Source organism: Lissotriton helveticus, chromosome 5_1 (genome assembly GCF_964261635.1).
Source record: "Lissotriton helveticus chromosome 5_1, aLisHel1.1, whole genome shotgun sequence".
Taxonomy (NCBI): Eukaryota; Metazoa; Chordata; class Amphibia; order Caudata; family Salamandridae; genus Lissotriton; species Lissotriton helveticus.
In genome coordinates, this window is record NC_136065.1 from 2,062,216,474 (window position 1) to 2,062,238,841 (window position 22,368).

Consider the following 22,368-nt stretch of genomic DNA (forward strand, 5'->3'; position numbering starts at 1 on the left):
ATTTAACGTTTACTTCTTTAAACTCTATTTATATTTTTTTAATTTGATATTTTTGTATATTTTTGATGATATTAGTGTCAATATTTGTTTTCTTAATATTTTTGTACTTACCATCATAAGTATAGGGATATGATATTTTGATAAACCATATTTATGACACAATAGTTCTATAAAATGATATTGTTTACCTAGATATTGTGTCAGTGATGCGTGAGCGACAGACCCAGTGAGAATGTGCAAGAGAGCCTGGGAGTAAGACGAGTGATAGACCGAGTGAGAGCGTGAAAGGGAGTGCGAATGCGAGAGAGAGCTTGAGAGTAAGACGAGTGACAGACAAAGTGAGAACGTGAAGGCGATCCTGAGGGTAAGTGGGCAGTGTGACAGAGCCTGACAGTCGGTGTGTGAGGGAGGAGTGTGAGTGATCATTAAGCCTCTGGTCCTCAGCGCAGTTAATAACTTCTTGGAAATGTAATCTTATGCCCCAGGTCTAATGCTGCCGTCTAGGTCAGTGTTGGGTCTTCAGAGTAACAAAAGCCGGGTTAGGGGACCAGGCTTTGGAGCCAGCTGCCTCGGAAATCAAGGCCATCTCCTCTGCCTCACTGTTCAGAAAAAAACTTTAAAACTATCTTTTCTGAGGGTGGCTCATCATATCCTCTCATCCCTTTGGGGGCTTTTTGGCGCCATGACGCCCTTTGTTTTAGGTGTTTGTCGCGCTCTATAAAATTGAATATGATTACATTCAAGAGACTGGAGGTCAGTGTGAGTGAGCATGAGCGTGAGTGAGCATGAGTGTGAGTGAGCCTGAGTGTGAGTTAGCATGAGTGTGAGCGAGCACGAGCGTTTGTGAGCTTGAGTGTGAGTGACCATGAGTGTGAGTGACCCTGAGTGTGAGAGCACCAGTGCGGAGTTGGGGAAGAGAGCAACTGATGCTGATTAGCAACACGAACCATTACTTTCTTCTCTTTAATTCAACTCCTCCCGCTCTCCTCTCCCTTTGTTCTCCACCCTTCTCTCCTTTAGTGCATCCTCTCCGCTTTTCTCCTTTTCATACTCCCTCTCTCGTTGGTAAACTCATGTCCGCATCCCTCCTTCTCTTATTTCTCCCTTCCTCCCTCTCGGCTTGCCACGCGTATTTCGTTTTGCCTCTCCTTGTATGCTCACGCTGCCTCTCTTTCCTTTTAATCCACGTCCCCTCTCTTTACTCTGCGCTCCTAATATCCCTCCCTCCTATCTCTATACTTTTTGTATTTTCTTCCCCCTTCCCTCTCTTTATATTCACACTTCTCCTTTCTCTGCTCTTCTTCTTCTTCATTCGTTCTTCCCTCGTCTTCAAAGGCTGTCCAGGGTCCTCGCCTTGTGTGTACGCTTCACTTCATCTCTGTCTCACCTGGTGAGCTACTCGTGCTAAGTGTCCTTATCTCCGCAGACACTCACTTAGCGCCTACGCGTGTCGCCCCAGCTCCTCACAGTGCCTTTCAATATGTCCCGTGCGCCTCACGCTATCCGTGTGCCCCCTGGCTCCTCACAGTGTGTGTCCGCGCGATCCATGGCATCATTGTGCCCACCACACAGCCCTCTGTGCCCCCGGCTCCTCACAGTGTGCGTCTATGCGGCCCATCACAGCCTCTCTGTGCCCCCGGCTCCTCACAGTGTGTGTCTATGCGGCCCATCACAGCCTCTCTGTGCCCCCGGCTCCTCACAGTGTGTGTCTATGCGGCCCCCTCTGTGCCTCTGGCTCCTCGCAGTGTGTGTCCGCGCGACCCATGGCATCAGTGTGCCCACCACACAGCCCTCTGTGCCCCCGGCTCCTCACAGTGTGTGTCTATGCGGTCCATCACAGCCTCTCTGTGCCCTGGCTCCTCACGGTGTGTGCCCATGCGGTCCCCTCACAGCCCTCTGTGCCCCCGGCTCCTCGCAGTGTGTGTCCTTGAGGGTCATCACAGCCTCTCTGTGCCCCGGGATCCTCACTGACTATACATCCCGGTTCTTCCCACTCTCTCCTCAGGCGAGAGAAGGGGCCGCCATGTTGTTATTCTCTTATCTTAGGTAACCGTCCATGTCACCCAATAGATTCGAAAACAATTACATTTCTGAGTTTTAATAGTTAAATAGCGGGTGGGCGATGTATTAACTTGCTAAAATTTCACGGTTGGCTCTTTCTTCTGACGTTCATCGACGCACTAAAAACCACCCTCGGGTGTATAAATAGCGCTATTTTTTGCCTCTCCAGCATCAAAGGAGAATCTTATACCACTGCTCGGAAGCAGGTCGCGGCCCCGTTTTGTCATGAGCGTCGAAGATCGAGCCTTGAAAATATTAGGGACTTCATGTCCTCTTTAGGATTCACGTCTAACTAGTTCTCCTTTCTGTCTGAATATTCTGGAACTGTGTATTTCACTAGTTCACTTTTCTTCAAATCTTTTAGATTGTATCGTTTTTTTTTAATGAAACTGTGGTTTAGTCTGTCAGGGTTCAGAATTTGATATCAGACTGTGACATAATTCACAGAACTGATGTCACATGGTGACGTTGCTCAACGAACATAACGTGTATCACTTTCCTGCATCACTACGCTAAACTGATAAGATACTGTGACATCACACCAGTAACCTGGCATCAGACTGCGACACGACTACAGGAACGTGAACCTCCTCCTAATGTGACATCACACCAGCAGATGTTTCTCTGTGACATCACAGCAGGCCCAGAGAGCAGACTATGACATCACTAAAGGGGTCCGAGGTCAGAGTACAATGGCACTACAAAAACAAAATGTGCCACCCTCCCTACCCCTCACCGGTAGATATCAAAATTCTCAGGAAATCCAGAATGTGATTTTGATAGGTGAGATCCTCTTGGGTTTTGTGACCCCTTCTAACATTATTCACAGGATGGCCCCTTAAAAACTAGAGAAATAGAACATAACAAACGGAGAATGTGTTAAGTCTTAAGCAAAAGAAGTGGAGGAAGCAAATGAAAATAAAAGAGTGGGTCTGCCCCCCAAAGACTCCTAGAAAATGGACTCACCTGGCATCACACCGAAAATGACTAACAGGCACAGAAAATTCATCTCCAGGTCTTCGCATGAGGTCTGATCGACAATGAGGACACTCCTTGGGCCGCGAGGACCATCTGTGGCTAAGCATGGACAGGAAGGGTTGGCTGCTCTGACTGGCAATGAGGCAGGAAATGATGTCATGGAACTTGTCTTTACCTATCCAGTGAAGAGACCATACCTAGCTAATAAAAAAAGTCTAAAAGCTCAGCTGAAGTCAACGTGAGGCACGCCTTCAGCGACAATCTCAACCAATAGCAGCGCATAGTGACCTCAGCCAGACAGTACCTGCGAGAGTGAGTTCTTAACTTTGTACATTAAATGTGCTTTCTTTGTTTTATAACTGTTAGAACTTGACTTTTCTTTCTGGGACACACCCATGATTCCAAATGACTCGCTTTACTCGCTTTACCACCCTCTGTTGAGGGAGCATTCCTCAATTGCCATTAGTTTTTGAAATGTAAAGACTATGGCAGATAGTCACGTCTATGTTACAACCTATCCTTATAAGGTGAAGCGCCGCTTATCTCTGAATCCTGATTGGCTGGTGAAGTGATGACACTGCCTCAGATGTTTAGGACCCTTTGGGATGGTCTTTTCATTCTTCAGCAGAGCAGACCTTGAGGACCAGGTGAGTGCTGTTGAGTAATGTCAAACGTCTTCCAGTTGGATCCCCGTGAACTCCCTGCTCATAGTCACATACGAAGGTCGGTGAGGCCGGACGGGGTATCGAGTCCACGCATTCCGTCATCTGCTCTTAGACACTACTTGCCTTTAGTTTCTTGTTCTTCTGCCGTTGGTCTTCCCTCTTGACTGATCTCCCTTGGTTCCTTTTCTCAGTTGAAGGGTTTCCTTACAAACATTGTCCAGGTTTAGTACTGAAAGATGGTGATGGGATTGAGGGGTGCTGCAGTTAGACAGAGATCCCAAAGATGTGATGTACAGACACAAAGGGTTTAACTGAGGAAATTACAGCCTCTATCATTGTCTATCTGTCTCTATACTCTTCATATCTCCCCAATACCACATCTTTACGATTCTCTTTTGTGCATTTCATGCTTTACTTGTTTCACTGCTTTATATGTTTCTTGCTTTTTCTCAAACTGGTTCTTATCTTTTGTGCAGCAAGAACTTATTTCCTTCATCACTCCTTTGTGACATTCAATAATTATGCCTTTTACCATGACACTCAATTTACTTTTTCATCTACTCATTCTGTTCAACTGTCTTCTCCCATGTATCTCTCTTTCCTTTGAATTCCTACCACGTTTATATAATTTTCTTAATCTTTCTTTTTAGTTCTGAATGCTTGTTCCCTTTCCATTTTTCCTATTCATTCAGCCTTCCTTTTTATTTCTCCCTTTCAACCAGCTTTCCTCCTTTTTTATTTCTTCTTTTCTCGTGCTTCTCTACGTCTTTTCGCTCTTTGTTTCACATTCTAATTCAGTCTAATTATGTTCCCTCTCATGTTGTCTGTGCTTTCAGCTCGTCCTAGCTTTCATCACTTTTCAACCTCCCTCTTTTCACTCTCTATTTTCTCCATTTATTACACCATCTTCTTTTATTGTTTAATTAATGTTGCCCCAATTTCTCAGCACTGCCCGTCTTTCTCTTCCATTCACTCTTTATCTCCAATTATCTTTCACAAATCCTTTCTCATTGTTCATCTTTTCTATATATTTTTTTCTGTCTCATATTTCAACCGTGTTTTGCTTTGCTTTCTTTTCGTTGCTGCGTATCTTCTTTAATTTTGGTTACTGTATCATATGTTGAGCTCTTCTTTTAGATTAGTCGTTTCTGTTTTCTTTTTTTCATTCCAATCCTTCTTTTCTGTTTGTCATTTTTTTTAGTTTGCATTTCCTTATTTCATGTCTCACTTCTTTTTTGTGTTATGCATCAACTGTTTATTCTTTTGTTTCCTGTTTTTTGGTTATGTTTCTCCACTCTCGTTTTCAAGATCCTTTTTTATGGGCTCACAGATCTCTAGAGTTGAAGCATTATTGTTGTGCAGTGTCTGTCACTCTACTGCTGTCCTTGTTCAACTCTCTTTGAAGCGAGGTAAGCGTGAGCTAACAGTACTTCCATCGCGTTTTTTGTTTCCATTCCTTTAATGTCCATCTCTAACTGTGAGCTATTTTTGTCTCTTTTCCTGTCCTCATCTGCTCTCCATGTTTTCACAATTATTAGTCACCCTTACTCCTTGCACTTGTCAACATGCTGTCACTCTCTGATGCCCCTCTTTGCTTTCAACCTCTTTCTCTCTCCTTGAGTCTCCCATACGGTCACTCCTTCCCAGGCTCACTTCCATCTGTCTGACTCGTCCCTTCCCTTTCCTCTCTTTCTTTCTCCCTCTCCTTCTACACTTTGAGTTTCCCATACCGTCACTCCTTCCCAGGTACAGTCCCATCTGTCTGACTCTTTTCTTCACTCTTTCTTCTCTCTTTCTTCCACTTTGAGTCTCTCATACGGTCACTCCTTCCAAGGCTCATTTCCACCTGAATGACTCTTTTCTTTACTCTCTTTCTTTATCTCTCTTTCTCCAACTTTGAGTATCCCAAACTGTCACTCCATCCCAGGCTCACTTACATCTGTCTGACTCATCCATTCCCTTCCCTTTCCTTTCCTTCCCTTCACTTCCCTTCCCTCTCTTTCTTTCTCGCTTTTTCTTTCTACCACATTAAGTTTCCCATACCGTCCCTCCTTCCCAGGTTCACTTCCATCTGTATGACTCTTTCTCTAACTCTGTTTCATTCTCTCTTTCTGTCTCTTGCTTTCTCTTGCTTTGTTTTAGTCTCTTCTCTTTGTGTGTGTCTCTCCTTTTTCATCCTCTCTCACGCTCCCTAACTTGTTCTCTCTTTTTCCCACGCGTTCTCTCTTTGTCTCTTCCCTCTCCTCCCATCTTTTCTCTTTCTTGAGTGGCAATGGTAAGATTTAGTCTCTATGTCATGCCGTGTTATATGTGGTCATCACGTCCCGTCATAGTATGTTCCTGTGAACCGCGCATGTAAAGCACGGTTACCTGTAGCAGGACCCTGGGCCAACTCCTGGAAGGATCACCCACAAAAAGGATTTTGCCAAGTGATGTAACTGGAGTAGACCCTGGTGTTAGAGCAGTGGGTGATCTTTGAGCTGCAGTGAATGAATGTTGGTCTAGTATGTTGTGGCCATGTATGTGCTGTGTGTGGTTGCATGTGAATAATGTTTTTTGGCAGGATTTCAAAGTCACCCATCTGGATATTTCCTGCTACGTTATCCCCTTATTACCACTGGCCAAATGCATGTATTGAATATATGTGTCCCTTTTGTGCATATATGCGTTAGCCGGCACCCCTCATTTTTATAAGTATGAACTAATCAGAAGTAAAAACTTATCTTAATCAAGGCAAGAAAGATCAGATTCTGATCTCGTTGAAATTATGCATCTCCGAATCTTCCTCGAGAAATAGGGGGGCATATTACCAAGAAGTGCGTTAGTAAACGCACAATGCACATCCCCATATCGCCAGCTATCGACGGATTTCATCGCCTTTTTAGCGCGCAATTATCAATGCGCATCACGTAGGCGATGTGAAATCCGGCGATAGTTGGCGATATGGCACATTAGCGCATGAAAACAAACGTTGTTTTCACGCGCTAATGTGTTCTTTGATATTTTGGGGGGGTGGATTCAGCTTTATGTTTCACTCCCCCATGTTATCAATGCCCTAACACCTGGTCAGAGCAGGTGTTGGGAGACCTGCGATAAACGAGTTTATCGCAGGTCTCCCTCTCCCAACGCCTGCCTAGGTAATAGGGTGTTCCCACCTCCAACCACATTTTACATGTGGTTGGACGTGGGAACGCCCACTTTGCATGTCATTAGCGATGTTTATCGCCGACATGCAAAGTGGGCTTGCGCCAGGCTTTAAAATTCCCTTGTTAATAGGGCTCTAGCAGTATAGCCGCTTTCTCTGCACAATTCGCCGAAAAAGGGGCGATACTTGCCCTTGGTAATATGCCCTAGGGTTTGGTAGTCATGGTCTCCAATGAAGCCAATGCTCGGTTTTAAGGCCTGATTAAGAAATGTTCTCATATGATGTCTCACTTCAGGGAGAATGGCTCTGATTCATAAATGATTATATGCTGGCTTAAGATAGTCTGGAGGTACAATTAAGACTATCTTTAGTATATGTATATCATGTCTTCCATTTGACAGTCGTAAGACTGGCGTAAGCTAAGGAAAATGTTAGTAGGGCAGACCTAAGTAAGTGTTTGTATTATCAAAAGAGTAAAGTTAGGAGAGATAGGTTCTGGAACTCCTCCTAGATGTGCCTTGAGACCTCTGAGTGACATTGAGAGGTCTGAAGCACCCTGACCTGGTGTTTCATGGGCCAAATTCAACCGTTCTAGAAATTGTTTGACCTGATGGGTCACAAGTTTGAACCTTGTTGGATGCCCCCAGCCTTTCATCCTTCCGAGGATCTATAAACAGAAGCCACATACCCTAAAGCCAGTGGTCTTCAAAGTTTTTAATGCCGGCACCCAGTGAAAAAATGAAAATCATTGGAGCCCCCTCAGAATTTTTTACAAATATTTTATTAAATTGTCTATGTTTAAACATGTCTAAACGTATTCAAACAAGGCAGTTAAGTTTGGTTACCCCTTTCAAAAATGTAATCAAATACATCGTTGCCAAACACTATTCTGGTCAGAGGCCTTACTAACTTGTAAAAGTATTAACATTGTGATTATTAGAAATCAAGGTGGAGGCGGGGGTGTTGATTAATATTTGGTCCACTCTTGACACATACTCTCAGCTAGGTTACCCATGACAAAATATGTTAGTGATAGCCCATTAGACAGCAGCTTGCTGCCACAATTTCTTTCCACTTAAAACAAAGCACTGCTATCAGCATAATACTTTTTTTCCCAGAGCCTGCCCCCCCATCGGATCACTTGAGCCCCCTAGGATGGTCCACCCCCCAGTTGAAAGACCCCTGCCCTAAGGGATGGCATTGCCCTTTCAAATATACGTCATGTTTATGGCGATGATGAACTTCAAGTATAACCAAGGACTTGATATTATATGTGTCTGTAGTTAAATAGTATTTTTCTAAAACTACTGTGAAGTTACATGCTTTTACTCAGTAACTGCTCTCTAGCTGTCATGGAGTACCACCTAGTTCTATTTTGGTCTGCAACTATTTTGCAGTGACAGGACATTTACAAGTGTTTTGCATGTGCAGTTTCTATTATTTCGTCTTTAACTGTAGGACATCTGAAATTATTATATGAGTATATCATATGTAGCAGGCGTAACACTGTAGCCATATAGTCAGTGCACGGTTTATTTTTCCGAAATAATAATAATCATGTTATAGATTTTGTAGGTTACGATTTTAGAACATTTGTATTAAATGATATGTTGATATTTCGTACTTGGCAGTTATTCATTTGTGGATATAAAAATGTGTCTGTAACCACACTATTGTTATTCATTACTTTGTGACTGAAGAGGGTTTAACTGTAATTACATTTTGATTCTAGGAGATTTGTGATTGCTTTTTGAGTCTTAGCTGTTTGTTATTGTGCTGAAGTTGGAGTCTATTTGTGCATGAACTAACAAAAGAGGCTTGAAATACACGATAGCTATTCAGTATTCACCTGTAATTACTCTGTAATAGACTAGATTTTTGTTTTTTGAATTTTGTATTATCATTATTATTTGTTATTGTATTGTAGTTATGCAACATTTTATTGTCATCACTTTATGGTGTAGAGTATAGGGGTGTATTTAGAGAACTTTGTAGTAATGTAGTATTTTCTGGAACTAACTTCCGATAATGGAATATTTTACTGTAATGTTTAGTTTTATATGCTCTTGCATGTCAATTATTTCTCTTGTATTTTAAAATATTTATTTTGATTTCTCACCAGCTACGTGGATTTTATTTGTCATTGGGAATTTGCCTCGTTTTTACTGACCAGGTCTGTCTAAAAGAGAAATCATGGAAAGTTAGAGTATGTTCAAATTTGCCTGAACCCCTTTCTGATTTTTATTTGCAATAGTGTCACTCTGTGGCGAATTAACATTTACTAGCTATCACCATGTATTATCTGGTATTTACGTCTTATTATATTGCATTTTCAAGATATTTATCTGGTATCACTCTGTAGTTACTGAAAATGTGCCTGTACTTGCACAATTTAAGCATTGCCCTGCCAGTGCTTTATCATTTTCAGCATCATCTTACTATTGATCTGTTATTATAAGACATTTTAATATTTCTAGTATGGGCTCAGTCATTTTCTTTGTCATAACTCTGTATTTATTGAATACACCCTTTTGTCATGTTTTTAGTATGTGCCTGGTACCCTGCTTTATGTATTATAGATTTTTATGTATTGGATACTTGAAATTACTTTATAATTATATAGTTTTAGACTATAATAAATCTACAGCTACAGTGTATGTTAATTAGTTTATTTAAAATAATTTGCAATAAATAATAAATATAAAACATGGGATTCTGAAATCCCTGTCAGGCATGGCCCGTGCCGGGCGTTATATTGGGGCCGTGACGTCAGGCAGGGGAGGGTCAGGGTGGGGGGTTGTAAAATGGGGGATATGGACCATTAGAGGTAAGTAAAAAAAAATAAAAAAAAGAATTTTGTTGCCCACGCTGCATCGCCAAATGTGATGCAGCGTGGGCAACGAAATTTTTTTTTCCGGTACTTACCTCTAATGGTCCACATCCCACATTTTACAATCCCCCACCCTGACCCTCCCCTGCCTGACATCACCGCCCCAGTATAACGCCCGGCACGGGCCGTGCCTGATCCCTGTATATAAGCAAATGTCTAATTTCTTTATAATCGGTAACTTGTGATGCACTCAAATGCCGATGATAAAAGAAAATACCCCAGAAAGCGACTGTAATAAGTTATTACAGTCGAGTTCTGATATCTCAATGCCTGCTGCCAGACCCAGCAGCCAAAGTGAAAGGCAGGTCAGGTCACGGAGCATAATTGAAGCAGCTGTTTAAAGCAATGAAAATAAAGTGTTGCTTTGCTTCCCTCTACTCTATTTTTCTTCTTAAAGTTAAAAGCTGAAATAATATATTAATGGTTTTGTACTCCATAGATAATTATAGAGAAGTTAGAATGTTTCTGCATGTTTCTATATATTCTGAGCTACTGCATTTTTTTAAAAACTGACTTGTATTGAACTGGTTCTAATATATTTAAGCAACAAATATTTAGCTGGTTTAATTTTGCACACAAGGTTCTATTTATATTCTTCACGTTTGCAAACATGCTTTCTCTTTCATATGAAAGAGCTACGCATCAAGGTTTTAAGTAGTTTGTGGGAAAGGTGATGGAGTGACAAGTATTGTATGGGATATGGTATCCCTTGTCATACATGATAAGAATATTTCAAGTCACCTTAGAGTTTCATAACCTTATATAGGAACTCGGCCTTCGACCTTGTTCCTCTATATGCTTATGAAACATCTCGGTGACTTGCAATACCTTTATAATTTACGGAGGGGGTACTTTACCCTTTACATTGATGGGTATTTGTAAATATGCTATGATTAGAATATTTACTGTAAATACTGTGATTATTTGGTACTTGTTTATAAGAGATTTGTAATTATCAGGAGTTTGTGTGCAACTATGGAGTAGGTGTAAAGTATTTAGAAGTATATTTTACGCATGGAGTACTTGTAATTTCAGTTCAGTTCATTATCTTTATTCGGGTAGCTTGATACCCATAAAAGCACAATGTCATAACAAGTTAAAACAACAATCTGAGAATTTGTGGACTTGTAATTTCATTTTAATAATGGTGGATTTGTTTGTAAATACCTTGTTAAAAGGAGATTTATAAAAGTGTTAAGAATATAGGGAAAAGTGGCATCGAAAGGGCATTTGGCTTTATTTACTCAGTAGTATACCATGTTTGGGTTTACATAAAATACTAAGTTTACATTTTCATTACTTTGAAATTGTTGGCTATTTTTATGTCCTGATACTATGTTTCAAGATTTTTTTATCTAATATTTCCCTAGAGCTTTCAAATATTTTGCTTTTGTTTTTTACACAACAGTTAAAATTACATTTACCTTTCACCAATGTGCAGTTATTGGGGCATTCCCTGTTATCATTTCACAATTTTTTAGCTTTGACTGCTAACACTTTGTATTTATTATGCATTTTCCTACTATCGCTTCCATCAATTTACTATGGTGTTGTTCTTCTACCATGCAGCATGCATGGCACTTGGTACTCTGATGTTATTAGTGCGGTAGCTAGACATTTATTTGGATCTTTACAACTCTTGCCATGGGACAGTTCAAATGTGGGAAGTGTGCGGAACGGTGTCACAAATACGTTCAAATATAAAAGAGTGGGGCGGAATCACAAAAGCTTTTATGAATATGACAAGTTGTGCTAGAGGAGGACTCTTAGACATTTTTGGGCCAATTCACAAAGGCATGTAGATACTACTCTTCCAGTATTGATCATTTGTCTGCTTTTTTTTGTGTAGTTGTTAGAGATTTTTCTCATATCATTCTGTATCGCAATACACACCTATTAACACTCTGAAATTATTAAACATTTGCCTGTCATCGCTCTCAAAGTCTTTGCCAAATGTCTATATTTCTCCATATTGTCTGAGATTTGTTTGACAGATCTATGTAGCTAATGGATAATTACCTGGTATCACTGGGTTAAAGAGAATTTGCCCCTTTCTACTATGTATTTACCAGGCATTTTACTGTTTCTTGTAAAAAATCTGTGGAGGAAGAAAATGTCTTTGCCTTTAACATGCATGTATGTGTCACTTGCCGGTGTTTGCATGAATGTGGCTGGAAGTGGTCTCTTTAGCTACCTTGCCCTGCATGTCCGTGAGCCTCCCTCTTACCTGGGTAGGTGAAACACAGAGCTTTATCAAATAGTTGCACTCAAGGAACAGACTGGGCAGCATTTACCTTGGCACCGCCCAAAGTAGGGGCCTACTAAACAACAGAGCGCAAATGTTGATCCTCTTTGATAATACATGTGTGAGGCTATGCATCAACATTGTTGGTGAATGCATATTCCATTAAAGTCAATGGCCAGTCCAGAGAGAGAGTGTGTGTGTGTTTGTGTCAGTCAGTCAAAATGTATGTTTATTTGAGCCAAACCAGCTCGTAAAACAGTGTGTGTGTGTGTGTTTGTGGTTGCATGTGTGGATGACCAAAAGAGAGTGAGTGGGGGACATGAGCAAGTGACTGTACTCCTTGATAAATTAGCAGTCATCTCTCTGTGGCTCTGCATTATACTATCATTGAATACAAATTGTGTGTTCATATCCCAAAAGAGGGGTGTGGGCCGCCATTCTTAGGGGCCGAGACATTTTAAGGCACAGGTAAAATGAGCAATTGCCCAGGGTGCCCACCTTCCAAGGGGCACCCGAGAAAGTGATCTCTCTAGCTCATGTCTGTGTATTTGTGAAGTGTAACCTTTATCTTATAATTCAGTATTGTTAATCACCATAGGGCATGAACTTGCAAAAAATGGTTAATACATTTCAAAGTTGTTCCAAACAGGGGCCCCCAAAATATTTCTTCCCCAGAGCCCCCAAAATCCAAAGGATGACACTGCCTGGGTGAACCCTTTGATACAGTGCAACAAGTGTGTGTGTGTGTGTGTGTGTGCGTATGGTGTCCGTGTGTGACTGTGGCTGTTTTGAGTGTGTGAGCTGTGTGTTTGTGTATACTGTATATATATATATATATATATATATATATATATATATATATATATATATATATATATATATATATATATATATATGTATGTATGTATGTATGTATATATATATATATATATATATATATATATATGTATATGTATATATATATATATATATGTGTGTGTGTCTATGCAGTGTGTGTGTGGTGTGTGTGAATGTCACTGTCTTTGTGTCGGTGTCAGTGGGTTGTATGAAATGAAATGAAATTTTAATTTATAACGCGCCCTAATACCAGAGGGTGTCTAGGCGCAAAGAACTCCGGTTTCAAACCATAGAACCAGCTAAACGATACGGAGCGACAGCCCCAATTGTCATTCCAATTTAGTGTTTTTTAATTAACCAAGGGGCATATTTGCAAGGTGGCCGATATGAAATTATCACCGCTTTTGCCGCCGCTTTCGGCCACAAAGCGGCGATAATTTCATCGCCCTATTATGAAGCTGTCGCTAACATTAGTTAGCGACAGCTTTGAGGCGATAGCGAGCGGTTGGGGCCTGCTTTGCATGGCAGCGATATTTATCGCTAATGACATGCAAAGTCTGCGTACCCAACCTGTTAGCGACTGAAAGCAGTCGGTAACATCGCTATCGCCTATTAACAACGCAGGCGTAGCGATAAGAAAATTCACGCTAAGCGCGGATATCGCTGAAAAGGAACACCTGCTCAGACCAGTTCTTAACCTGTATATCCAATGGGAGGTGGATAGTCAGGTTAAGAACCTATTGGCGTTAATGCCTGAATATCGCTGGATTTCCAGCGATATTCACGCATTAAGCCGCTATCGCCGGAAATGTTATCGCATTTGAGATAAACGTTGCTAATAGCACGTTATCTCTGCGATAAAATCCGGCGATGCACGGCAATAGAAAAAATGTCGCTAAGCTTATTTAGCAATAAATATCACTAGTTGTTGATAATATGCCCCTAAGTTTTTAACAGTTTACAAGAGGAGTACAGTTTTTCACTTTAAGGCGTTGTTTTCTATGCTTCCTTGATTCCAAAGCACATGAACTACATCAAAACGAGGGAGCCCCCAAATAGTCCAAAAGCCCTAACTTTTGCTTGTGTGCTAGAGTTAAAACATCTGAATAGGCCTTTAAGGTTGGAGAATCTAAGCAGTCTGTTGGTGAATGTTTATTTTTCCTCCACAAAATGTTGGTGTAAAGTACAACCCGTTCCAGACAACTGAATTTAAATCCCTGTGGTGTAGATATAAAAATGATTGGGAAATGCATATCCCCAGGTGATATAGTAGTGAAATATCCTTGTACCAATATAGTCTAACAAAAGGATTATCATATTGGACATCATAATACAAAACCTAAACCTAATGTGATGACATCTTTGTAAACAATATTTGGGGCACAGTATTTGTGTTAATTTTCTGTAGGCAATATTCTGACATACAACCACCTTAGGCACACTGCGCACATGACATGTTCATTATTTCTTTAAAAACCCAAATATCAGCTTAAGGTAAGTGGATAAAGAAACGTGGTATGGCTTTTCTATATTTGAGAAGAGATGAAAGCCACAAGACACCATCTTCTCTGACCATGCGTGCCGTTCTCAAGCCTTCTCTGCTTTCTTCTCACTAGCCCGCTGCTGACGTCCTCCTGCTTGTGGCTTTGAGAGAGCGTGGACAGCAGACTCTAGAGCCGAAGGCCTTACCCAGGCTCTCTGACCACAAGAACCCATCCGCCAAGTTGTGCTCTCACGCGGACGAGACAAGGTGACCACATCTCTGAGACCAAAGCGAGGATGCAGTGTTGGACCACAGCTGGACACGCCATGAACCTAGCCTTACTTCTGCTTCTGTTCAGCAGCCCTGGTAAGAGCTAAGCATCTCAGCAGCCAGTACCCTGGCCCTCCCACACAAACACCCTCTATTGTTTCTTCTTTGTTGTGTTTGAAATCACATGGTTACACACACACTATTGGCCACAGTAGAGAGTTGCACAGCCATTTGTGATGTTCACCAACACATATTTTCTTTCCATTATGCTTGGGACTGAGTTTTGCTCAGTCTGCCATTGAGAGATGGAGAGAAAAGATTTCACAGGAGGTTTAGAGCATGTGGTGAATAATAAGATGTTAAAATCAGATAAAGATCAGCACAGACCTAAGCTGCCCATATTATTACCCATTGTAGCTCTGTAGATTCTAAGTAGTGCATGAGCAAAGTTTTATGTCACGTTCATTCCAAACTGAAGTCCTAAAGTGCACCCAAGAGAATGTAAGGTGCAGGGTGAGACCTCAAAAAATTTGATCATTATACACTACAGTCATCAACAGCAGTTTAGACATCTCATATTGTCAGCTGTACCAGGTCTTATTAAATTCTGTTTCAGCTTTTGCTCCGCACTCCTGCAGTAAGAGAATGTCACTCCTGACAAATTTTCTTTTTTGTTTGTTACTAAATTAAAGTTCAAAACCCTTCCTACTTCCATCTTATTACTGGGCATGTAGTAGTAATAAAGTTTATTGTATTATTCAATGACTACAATAAAAATATAAAATAATCCCATATAGCATAATAAATATCTCATAAAATATTCTGCAAATAAAAGTTACAAATCTAGCTTACGAAAAATTAAATTCAGTGCATACATCTCCAAGTATAAAGTGTGGTTTGCGTTCCGACTTCAACGGTTGTTTACTTATAATTAGTCCATATTTTTCCCAATTACAGCCATTGGCGGCACTGGCCACATTGTTTGACCTTCGACCACTGCATTTTGGGTGTTTGCCAGTGGCCCGGTGGCAGTGGGCAGACTGGTGAGCGTTAGGAGAGCTTTGCCATTACTTCACGCATCTCGCCCAGCTGAATGCGAGCGGAGGCGCTACTACGCTGCTCACTGTATTTTTAAAACTGTCACTAACCTTTTTAAAATTATGCAGGTTCTGACTTGATTTGATTTCTGTTCTTACAGGTGATCTGCCGGCTGGGGCTGATCGTGCTTGCGGGCTCCCAGCGGCAGCGGGCGCCATCTTAGGTTGGGCTGACTTCACTATCCCAGCCCTGCCACTCCCCCGCCGCTCCGCCCCTATTTAGGTGCGCGATCCCATCTCCTTTCGTGTTTGCCAGTGGCCCGGTGGCAGTGGGCAGACTGGTGAACGCTAGGAGAGCTTTGCCATTACTTCACGCATCTCGCCCCGCTCAATGCGAGCGGAGGCGCTACTACGCTGCTCACTGTATTTTTAAAACTGTCACTAACCTTTTTAAAATTATGCAGGTTCTGACTTGATTTGATTTCTGTTCTTAGAGGTGAGCTGCCGGCTGGGGCTGATCGTGCTTGCCGGCTCCCAGCGGCAGCGGGCGCCATCTTAGGTTGGGCTGACTTCACTATCCCAGCCCTGCCGCTCCCCCGCCGCTCCGCCCCTATTTACACGGGCAGTATGAGTCAGCGCAGCGGACGAGCGCAGCGGGCGCGACGAAGGCGCGTCGGAGTTGCGCCTGAGTTAAGCCCGTCTGCGCCCGTCCACGGCCGAACGGGGCTAGGGGCACGAGATGCCGTCTGTTTAACCACGTACTCGTCATCTCAGCTCTGCTCGTATTGGGCCCCTGGCACCATTGACCCCTTAACAACTATTCATTTGGTGCATCTTGGTCTGTTTATCTCCCCTTCTCACCTCCCTCCCGGAATTGTATTACATCTAGCCTCGTCGCCCACTACACCCCCCCTTGCTTCCCTATCACTACCTGTCCCCTCTGTTCCGGTATTTAACACGTCGGCTGCACTCCTAAACACTCGGTCTGCGGTCAACCACCAGTACGAGCTATTCGACTTCATCGACTCTCATGAACCAGATCTCTTATTCCTAACAGAGACCTGGTTCAAGGCCGACTCCCTGCCCAATGTGCTAGCCGCTCTACCATCTACATATTCCGCCATTCGGGCAGATCGCTTAGAAGGCAAGCGGGGCGGAGGAGTGGCCCTAATAGCCCGTTATGACCTCAGTTTTCAGATTCTCCCTTCCACTCCTATTCCTGACGTAGACTACCTTGTAGCCCGTTCAACCTCTCACCAGGCACCCCTCACTTTTGTTCTAATTTACCGTCCTCCTCAACCCACCCCCTCTTTCCTCCCAAGCATTCAGACCCTTTTGGTTACCCTGGTGATTAATAACTCATCAGTACTAGTCCTAGGGGACCTCAACTTTTGGCCCAATGACCCTGCCGAGAGCCCCCAATCCAAAGAGTTCACCAACCTCATGATTAGTTTGAACTTCTCATCGCTTGTTCATAGCCCCACCCACATACATGGCCACACGCTAGACCAAATCTGGGCATTGAATGTCCCGTCCACACCCCCTACAATATCCCCGTGTTCCTGGTCAGATCGCTCCACTATTACCTTTTCCCTTGCTTTAGCCCCTATGACTAAACTTCAGCTCCCCAAGAACACTTGGGTCAGGAAATGGGGCAAAACCGACATGCCTTCCCTCTGCTCGACCTTGGCCAAAACCAGCCCTGATCTTTCAGGCCTTGCAGCTACTTCCCAGCTGGCCGCTATTAACAACTGGCTGACCCTGGCGGGTGACGAATTCGCCCCCCTAAGGCGGCTTACAGTCAAGCGGGCCCATGCAGCCAATCGGTGGTTTACCCCAGGCCTAAAAGAAAAGAAATTAGCGGCAAGGAGGGCCGACAATCTACCTGTCCGTTCTACAAATTTACAAAAAGGGCATTCTCGAGGCCAAAACTGAGTTTTATACAAACAGAATAATGGCAGCAGAGTCTCACTCGAAGGAAATCTTCTCTACTGTCCATGAACTGGCATCATCCAGCAGAACTACGGCCACTATTCCCCCTTCCCAGTCCCTCTGCAACTTGCTTAACGAGTTTTTCATTGACAAAGTTGCCAAAATTAAACTCAACATTTCCCCACCCTCCTCTACATTTGTTAACCCTTCCCCACCCTCCACGGCCCTTAAATTGACCACTTTTCCGTTGTTAACCAATGACACACTTCTCCCGCTGCTCTATCGGGTTAAATCAGGTTCCCCCCTGGATTTTGCCCCAGCCTACATCCTTAGGGAAATCTACTCAGCTTGTCCCACCCCGCCCCTGACCCTTCTTAACGACTCGCTTACACACAGCACTGTCCCCAACCCACATAAGTCAGCGGTTGTCATTCCAATCATAAAAAAACCTGACGCCGACTCATCTTCCCCTTCCAATTACCGCCCCATCTCCCTCCTGCCTTACTTAGCAAAAGTCCTCGAAACCCATGTCACGACCACTCTGAGCACTCATGTTGAGGCAAATCATTGCCTCTCCCCCTGTCAAGCTGGTTTCCGTCCCCTACACTCTACGGAGAAGGTGGTGATCTCAGTAATGGACAAGTTGCGTGAAGGTATTGACATCAACCTTCCGCAAGCTTTGATACTCCTGGACTTGTCCGCCGCTTTTGACATGGTGGACCACTCCATCCTCCTTAACCGTGTCAAGGCGGCGGGCATAGAGGGCTTGGCCTTCTCGTGGCTCGAGTCCTTCCTGACCGGGAGAGCTCAAGCGGTCCATCTGGCTGGCTTCGCCGCGGCCTCCCGCAAGGTAGAGTGCGGGGTCCCTCAGAGCTCATCACTTCCCCTCTTTTGTTTAATTTATACATCTACCCTCTTATTTTTATGTTACAGCAGCTGGAGGTCACGGTGTTTAATTACGCAGACGACCTCCAGCTAATCTTTAACCTTTCCCATTCATCTTCATCCGCCCAGAATGTCCAGACAGTCATGACGTTCATTCAGGACTGGATGAACTGCAACCACCTCAAACTCAACCCGGACAAGACGGAGCTGGTCTTGACCGGAGGTGGTTGCAGTCCGTGGTCCCCCTCCTTTTGGCCCCCGTCACTTGGTGTCCCCCCACTCCCCGTACCTAAAGTTAAAACTCTTGGGATCCTCCTAAACTCACAACTTTCTGTTCATTCACAAGTTGGTTCAGTGGTCTCCTCCTGTTTTTTCTCCCTCAGAATAATTAGAAAGTTTCCCGTTTTTTTCCCCCCTCTGCTCTAAAAATCATCATGTTGGCCATGGTACTATCTCGTATTGACTATGGCAACATAATCTATAATGGGGCTCCTGCCTATGCGACCCACCGCCTGCAGCTGGTGCAGAACCAGGCTGCCCGCCTGATTCACGGCCTACCTAAATACCATCGGGCCACACCACTGCTCAAAGCACTACATTGGCTTCCGGTGAGAGAGCGTGCCCTCTTTAAACTTGGCTGCCTCACTTTCCAGGCTAGGTCGGGCACTGCTTCCGAGTTCATATGCTCCGCTATCAAGCCCTACCTTCCTGGCAGAGAACTTCGCTCCACCTATATGGCCCTTCTAGCTACCCCCCGTTTTAAAAAACAGAGGGCTGGCGGAACGAAGTTCGCTGTCCTTGCTCCAGTCTTTTGGAACTCTCTTCCTGCTGCCCTCCGCACATTGCCTTCCTACCTACAATTTCGGAAGGATCTCAAAACCTTCCTATTTGCGCAAGCTTACACTGCCTAACCTCTTCCAGCTGCTGCCGTCCACTGTATTACACATAGCGCCATGAAACCGCTGGGTAAAAGTGCGCTGAATAAATGTTTTTAAATTCAAATTCAATTCAAATTTACAACTATCTTTAGCTCAGTCTATTGCCTTTTACTAATATGATAAAGTGCTGGTGTGCCCAAGTGTGCAAAATGCATACAGTTCATTAAATTTGTGCTACCGACAATTGTTCCGAAAGGGAACTCAAACTGTCTATTAATAAATAAAGTTATGTCCCTTTAAGTGTGCAGGTAAAGGTTAGTAATCATGCAGCTAATGCTTTATAAGCCCGATCTAAAAATGTTATCCTTATTATAATTACACTGCCTTCTCTGAGCTTAAAACAAGATGTACAACACCCGCAGTTGTTCCTATTTTAGCTTTTTAAACAGGGAGCATAAATATCTCTTCCTTAAAGACAACAGTTTGGGGCAAATACATATAATATGTATAAGGGATTCAACTGCAGAGCCACAGAGACAACAGGCTGTATTTCTTTTAAGTACTGGGGGGCATATTATCAAGAAACGGAGTTAAAATTATCGCCGCTTTAGCGGCAGAAAACTGCTGCTAAAGCGGCGATAATGGACTTGATAATATGCCCTTGAGAGTTCCAATAGAATCCCATGTTTTGGTAACAAAAACAATTGGAGGAGTGCCCCCTAAGGGCGAGACCGGGAAAGTCTCTGCGCCTGAAGCTTAAGGCTTACTCAAGCACTTGTGCCCAACCTTATCATAGGACATAGCATGTCCTTTTAGAAGACCCCTCACTCACCAACCTAGTTGGTGACATGCTTCATCATCGGGGTCCCACCCCGAAGGCCGAGTGCCAACAGGGTGTGCTGCGATACCTGAGTACAGTGGAGCGGGTATTTTTTCTCTTTTTATATGTGGAGTGATAAAAAGGGGTAAGTGGTTTAAAAAGGGGCCAGATCTACTCACTACAAGACTTTATTCCTGAGTGACTGGACACCATAGTAAAAGAACTGTAGCACCTTTGTCTAATTAAGTAGACTTCGGTGTTAAAGACGTGTAGTGTTGTTAAAATAGCAACGTGTGCTATGTGATTTCAATTAAAAGTCTTAGGTCTACATGTTTCAACCTCTTGTGATTGTGGGTTTTCGTCAGGACCAAAAGGAAAAAGAGAAGGATCTGGGTGGTACGCACACGCTAAGGAGCGCCCTGCCCTCGGTCCGTGGTGAATGGGAACACAAAATTGTTTCCCTATACAAAATGTAGTCTTCTCCCCACTCTGGAAGAAAAACTCATAAAGCGGTGAGTTCCCGCCTCATGGGCGTTCGTGGTCCAAAGGCGATGCTCCCGTAATTTGCGGCTTCTGTTCCTCAGGATGGTCACCTACTTGGTTCCATAAGCGATACGCCCCTGTTGGTGTCAACATGGGCTTCTATTGGAATTCTCAAGGGCATATTATCAAGCACATTATCGCCGCTTCAGCTGCAGTTTTCTGCTGCTAAAGCAGCGATAATTTTATAACTGTGCTTGATAATATGCCCCTGGGTTCCATTCCCTTCAAACTTTCTGATCGAAATGTATAACAGTCTGAATCTTAAACATTTCTATCTTACATGGCCCGGCAAATTTAGTCCTGGATATTCTTGGATCTGTGCAGTATAAGTGTCAATCACGAAGTCCATATGCTTATATTTTGCTGTATGTATCAGATCTGTCGCCCACTGCTTAATAGTGAACGTATCGCGGATAACGTTTTTGGGGACGGAACGGTTCATGTGCCCCAGTGTCTGTGGGTCAGGAAGATCATAGGATTCTAGACCCGTCAATAAAATGTGCAATTTGGTATCTTTATATAAAGGTCTCCCCATATTTTACGGGTATGAGAACAGAGCAATAATATTACCCTGAAAAAGTTGATCATTTCAAAGTATTAATTTGGATTTAGAGATACAGCTGTCAGGCATTTTAAAGACAAGTTCATCAAACAGGCACTAGCCAGTGTGAGGCAAAAGTTCTGCATCCTCAAAAAGGCTTTGGAAATCTTTCAGGTGGGCTGAAAGTAATTTCAACTTTAAAACAGATTGTAAATGATCGAAGATTTATTCATTTAATTTCTTACTTCACGATATCTTCATGACAAGTTTATTATTTCATGACACAAATCATAGTTTGTTGCACCGATCACTTCACAAATACATTCACTCAAACCTTTTTTAAACTATGTTTCACAGCAATTTTGTACATAGATTTCATTTTTATTTCTAATATTGTAAATCAGTGTTTGTATACAGCCAGTTTTATTATCCATTTTATTTTCCATGTAAACGGGCATCATGTTATATTATTTCAAGGAGTCTAACAGGCAAAGACATTGGACAGTGTGACCATTTTGTGGTTTGAATAATAATGTCCCTTAAAGAAAAATATGTGAAAATATTCTCCAGTTGAATCATACTTTTCTTTTCATCCAAGGAACTCTTGTACTTGTATGGTTTGTTCAAATGTGAACTTCCCTTTGCATCTGCTGAGTGTTCCACAGAAACGACTCCTCTATCACAGACCCACTGAGACTGACACAGTCTGCTCTGCCTGATGGCGATACAAAAAAGAGGATAATGGGACTTTGGTTTGAGTTTGCACTTAATTAAACAACGCTGCAGTTGAAGGTGGTGAAATGCCTGTGGGCACACTGAGAAGGTCAGGGGGAGACAAGGTGGGCCCGTAAAAAGAAAAGAAAAACATCAATCACCACGGGGCAAACTCTAACCTACAGAGTGTGTCTGTCGGCACCAGTACACAGAGAGTGTGTCTGTGTTTGTTCCCCCAGCATACAGAGTGTGTTGGTGTTTGAGCCTGATTATGAGTTTGGCGGTGCAGGAGCCGGACCGCCATGCTGCAGCCCTGCTACCGCACCGCCAAACCCGTGTACGCACCGCCCACCAGATTACAACTTTTTTTGTCACTGGCGGGCAGTTCTTTGGCGTCCCACTGCGGTGCCTATGAAATAAGTTCTGCAATGGGAATAGCAAAGG

At 43.1% G+C, this 22,368-nt stretch overlaps 2 protein-coding genes across 3 annotated transcripts in view; one reads left to right on the top strand and one right to left on the bottom strand.

The window, feature by feature from the left end:
- The window catches only part of LOC144753982 (uncharacterized), an 80,062-nt gene that overhangs the window by 50,186 nt on the left and 7,508 nt on the right, over positions 1 to 22,368 (bottom strand). The window lies entirely within an intron of this gene.
- The window catches only part of NCR3 (natural cytotoxicity triggering receptor 3), a 34,551-nt gene continuing 15,822 nt past the window's right edge, over positions 3,640 to 22,368 (top strand). Inside the window, exons 1-2 of one of the 2 annotated variants that reach the window (XM_078641504.1) lie at positions 3,640 to 3,686; positions 14,438 to 14,670. In XM_078641504.1, the coding sequence (XP_078497630.1) occupies positions 14,601 to 14,670 (70 nt within the window). In that variant the 5' untranslated portion in view covers positions 3,640 to 3,686; positions 14,438 to 14,600. Of the gene's footprint in view, positions 3,687 to 4,944; positions 5,114 to 14,437; positions 14,671 to 22,368 lie in introns of those variants that run through there. The other variant, XM_078641502.1, reaches the window with a different exon arrangement.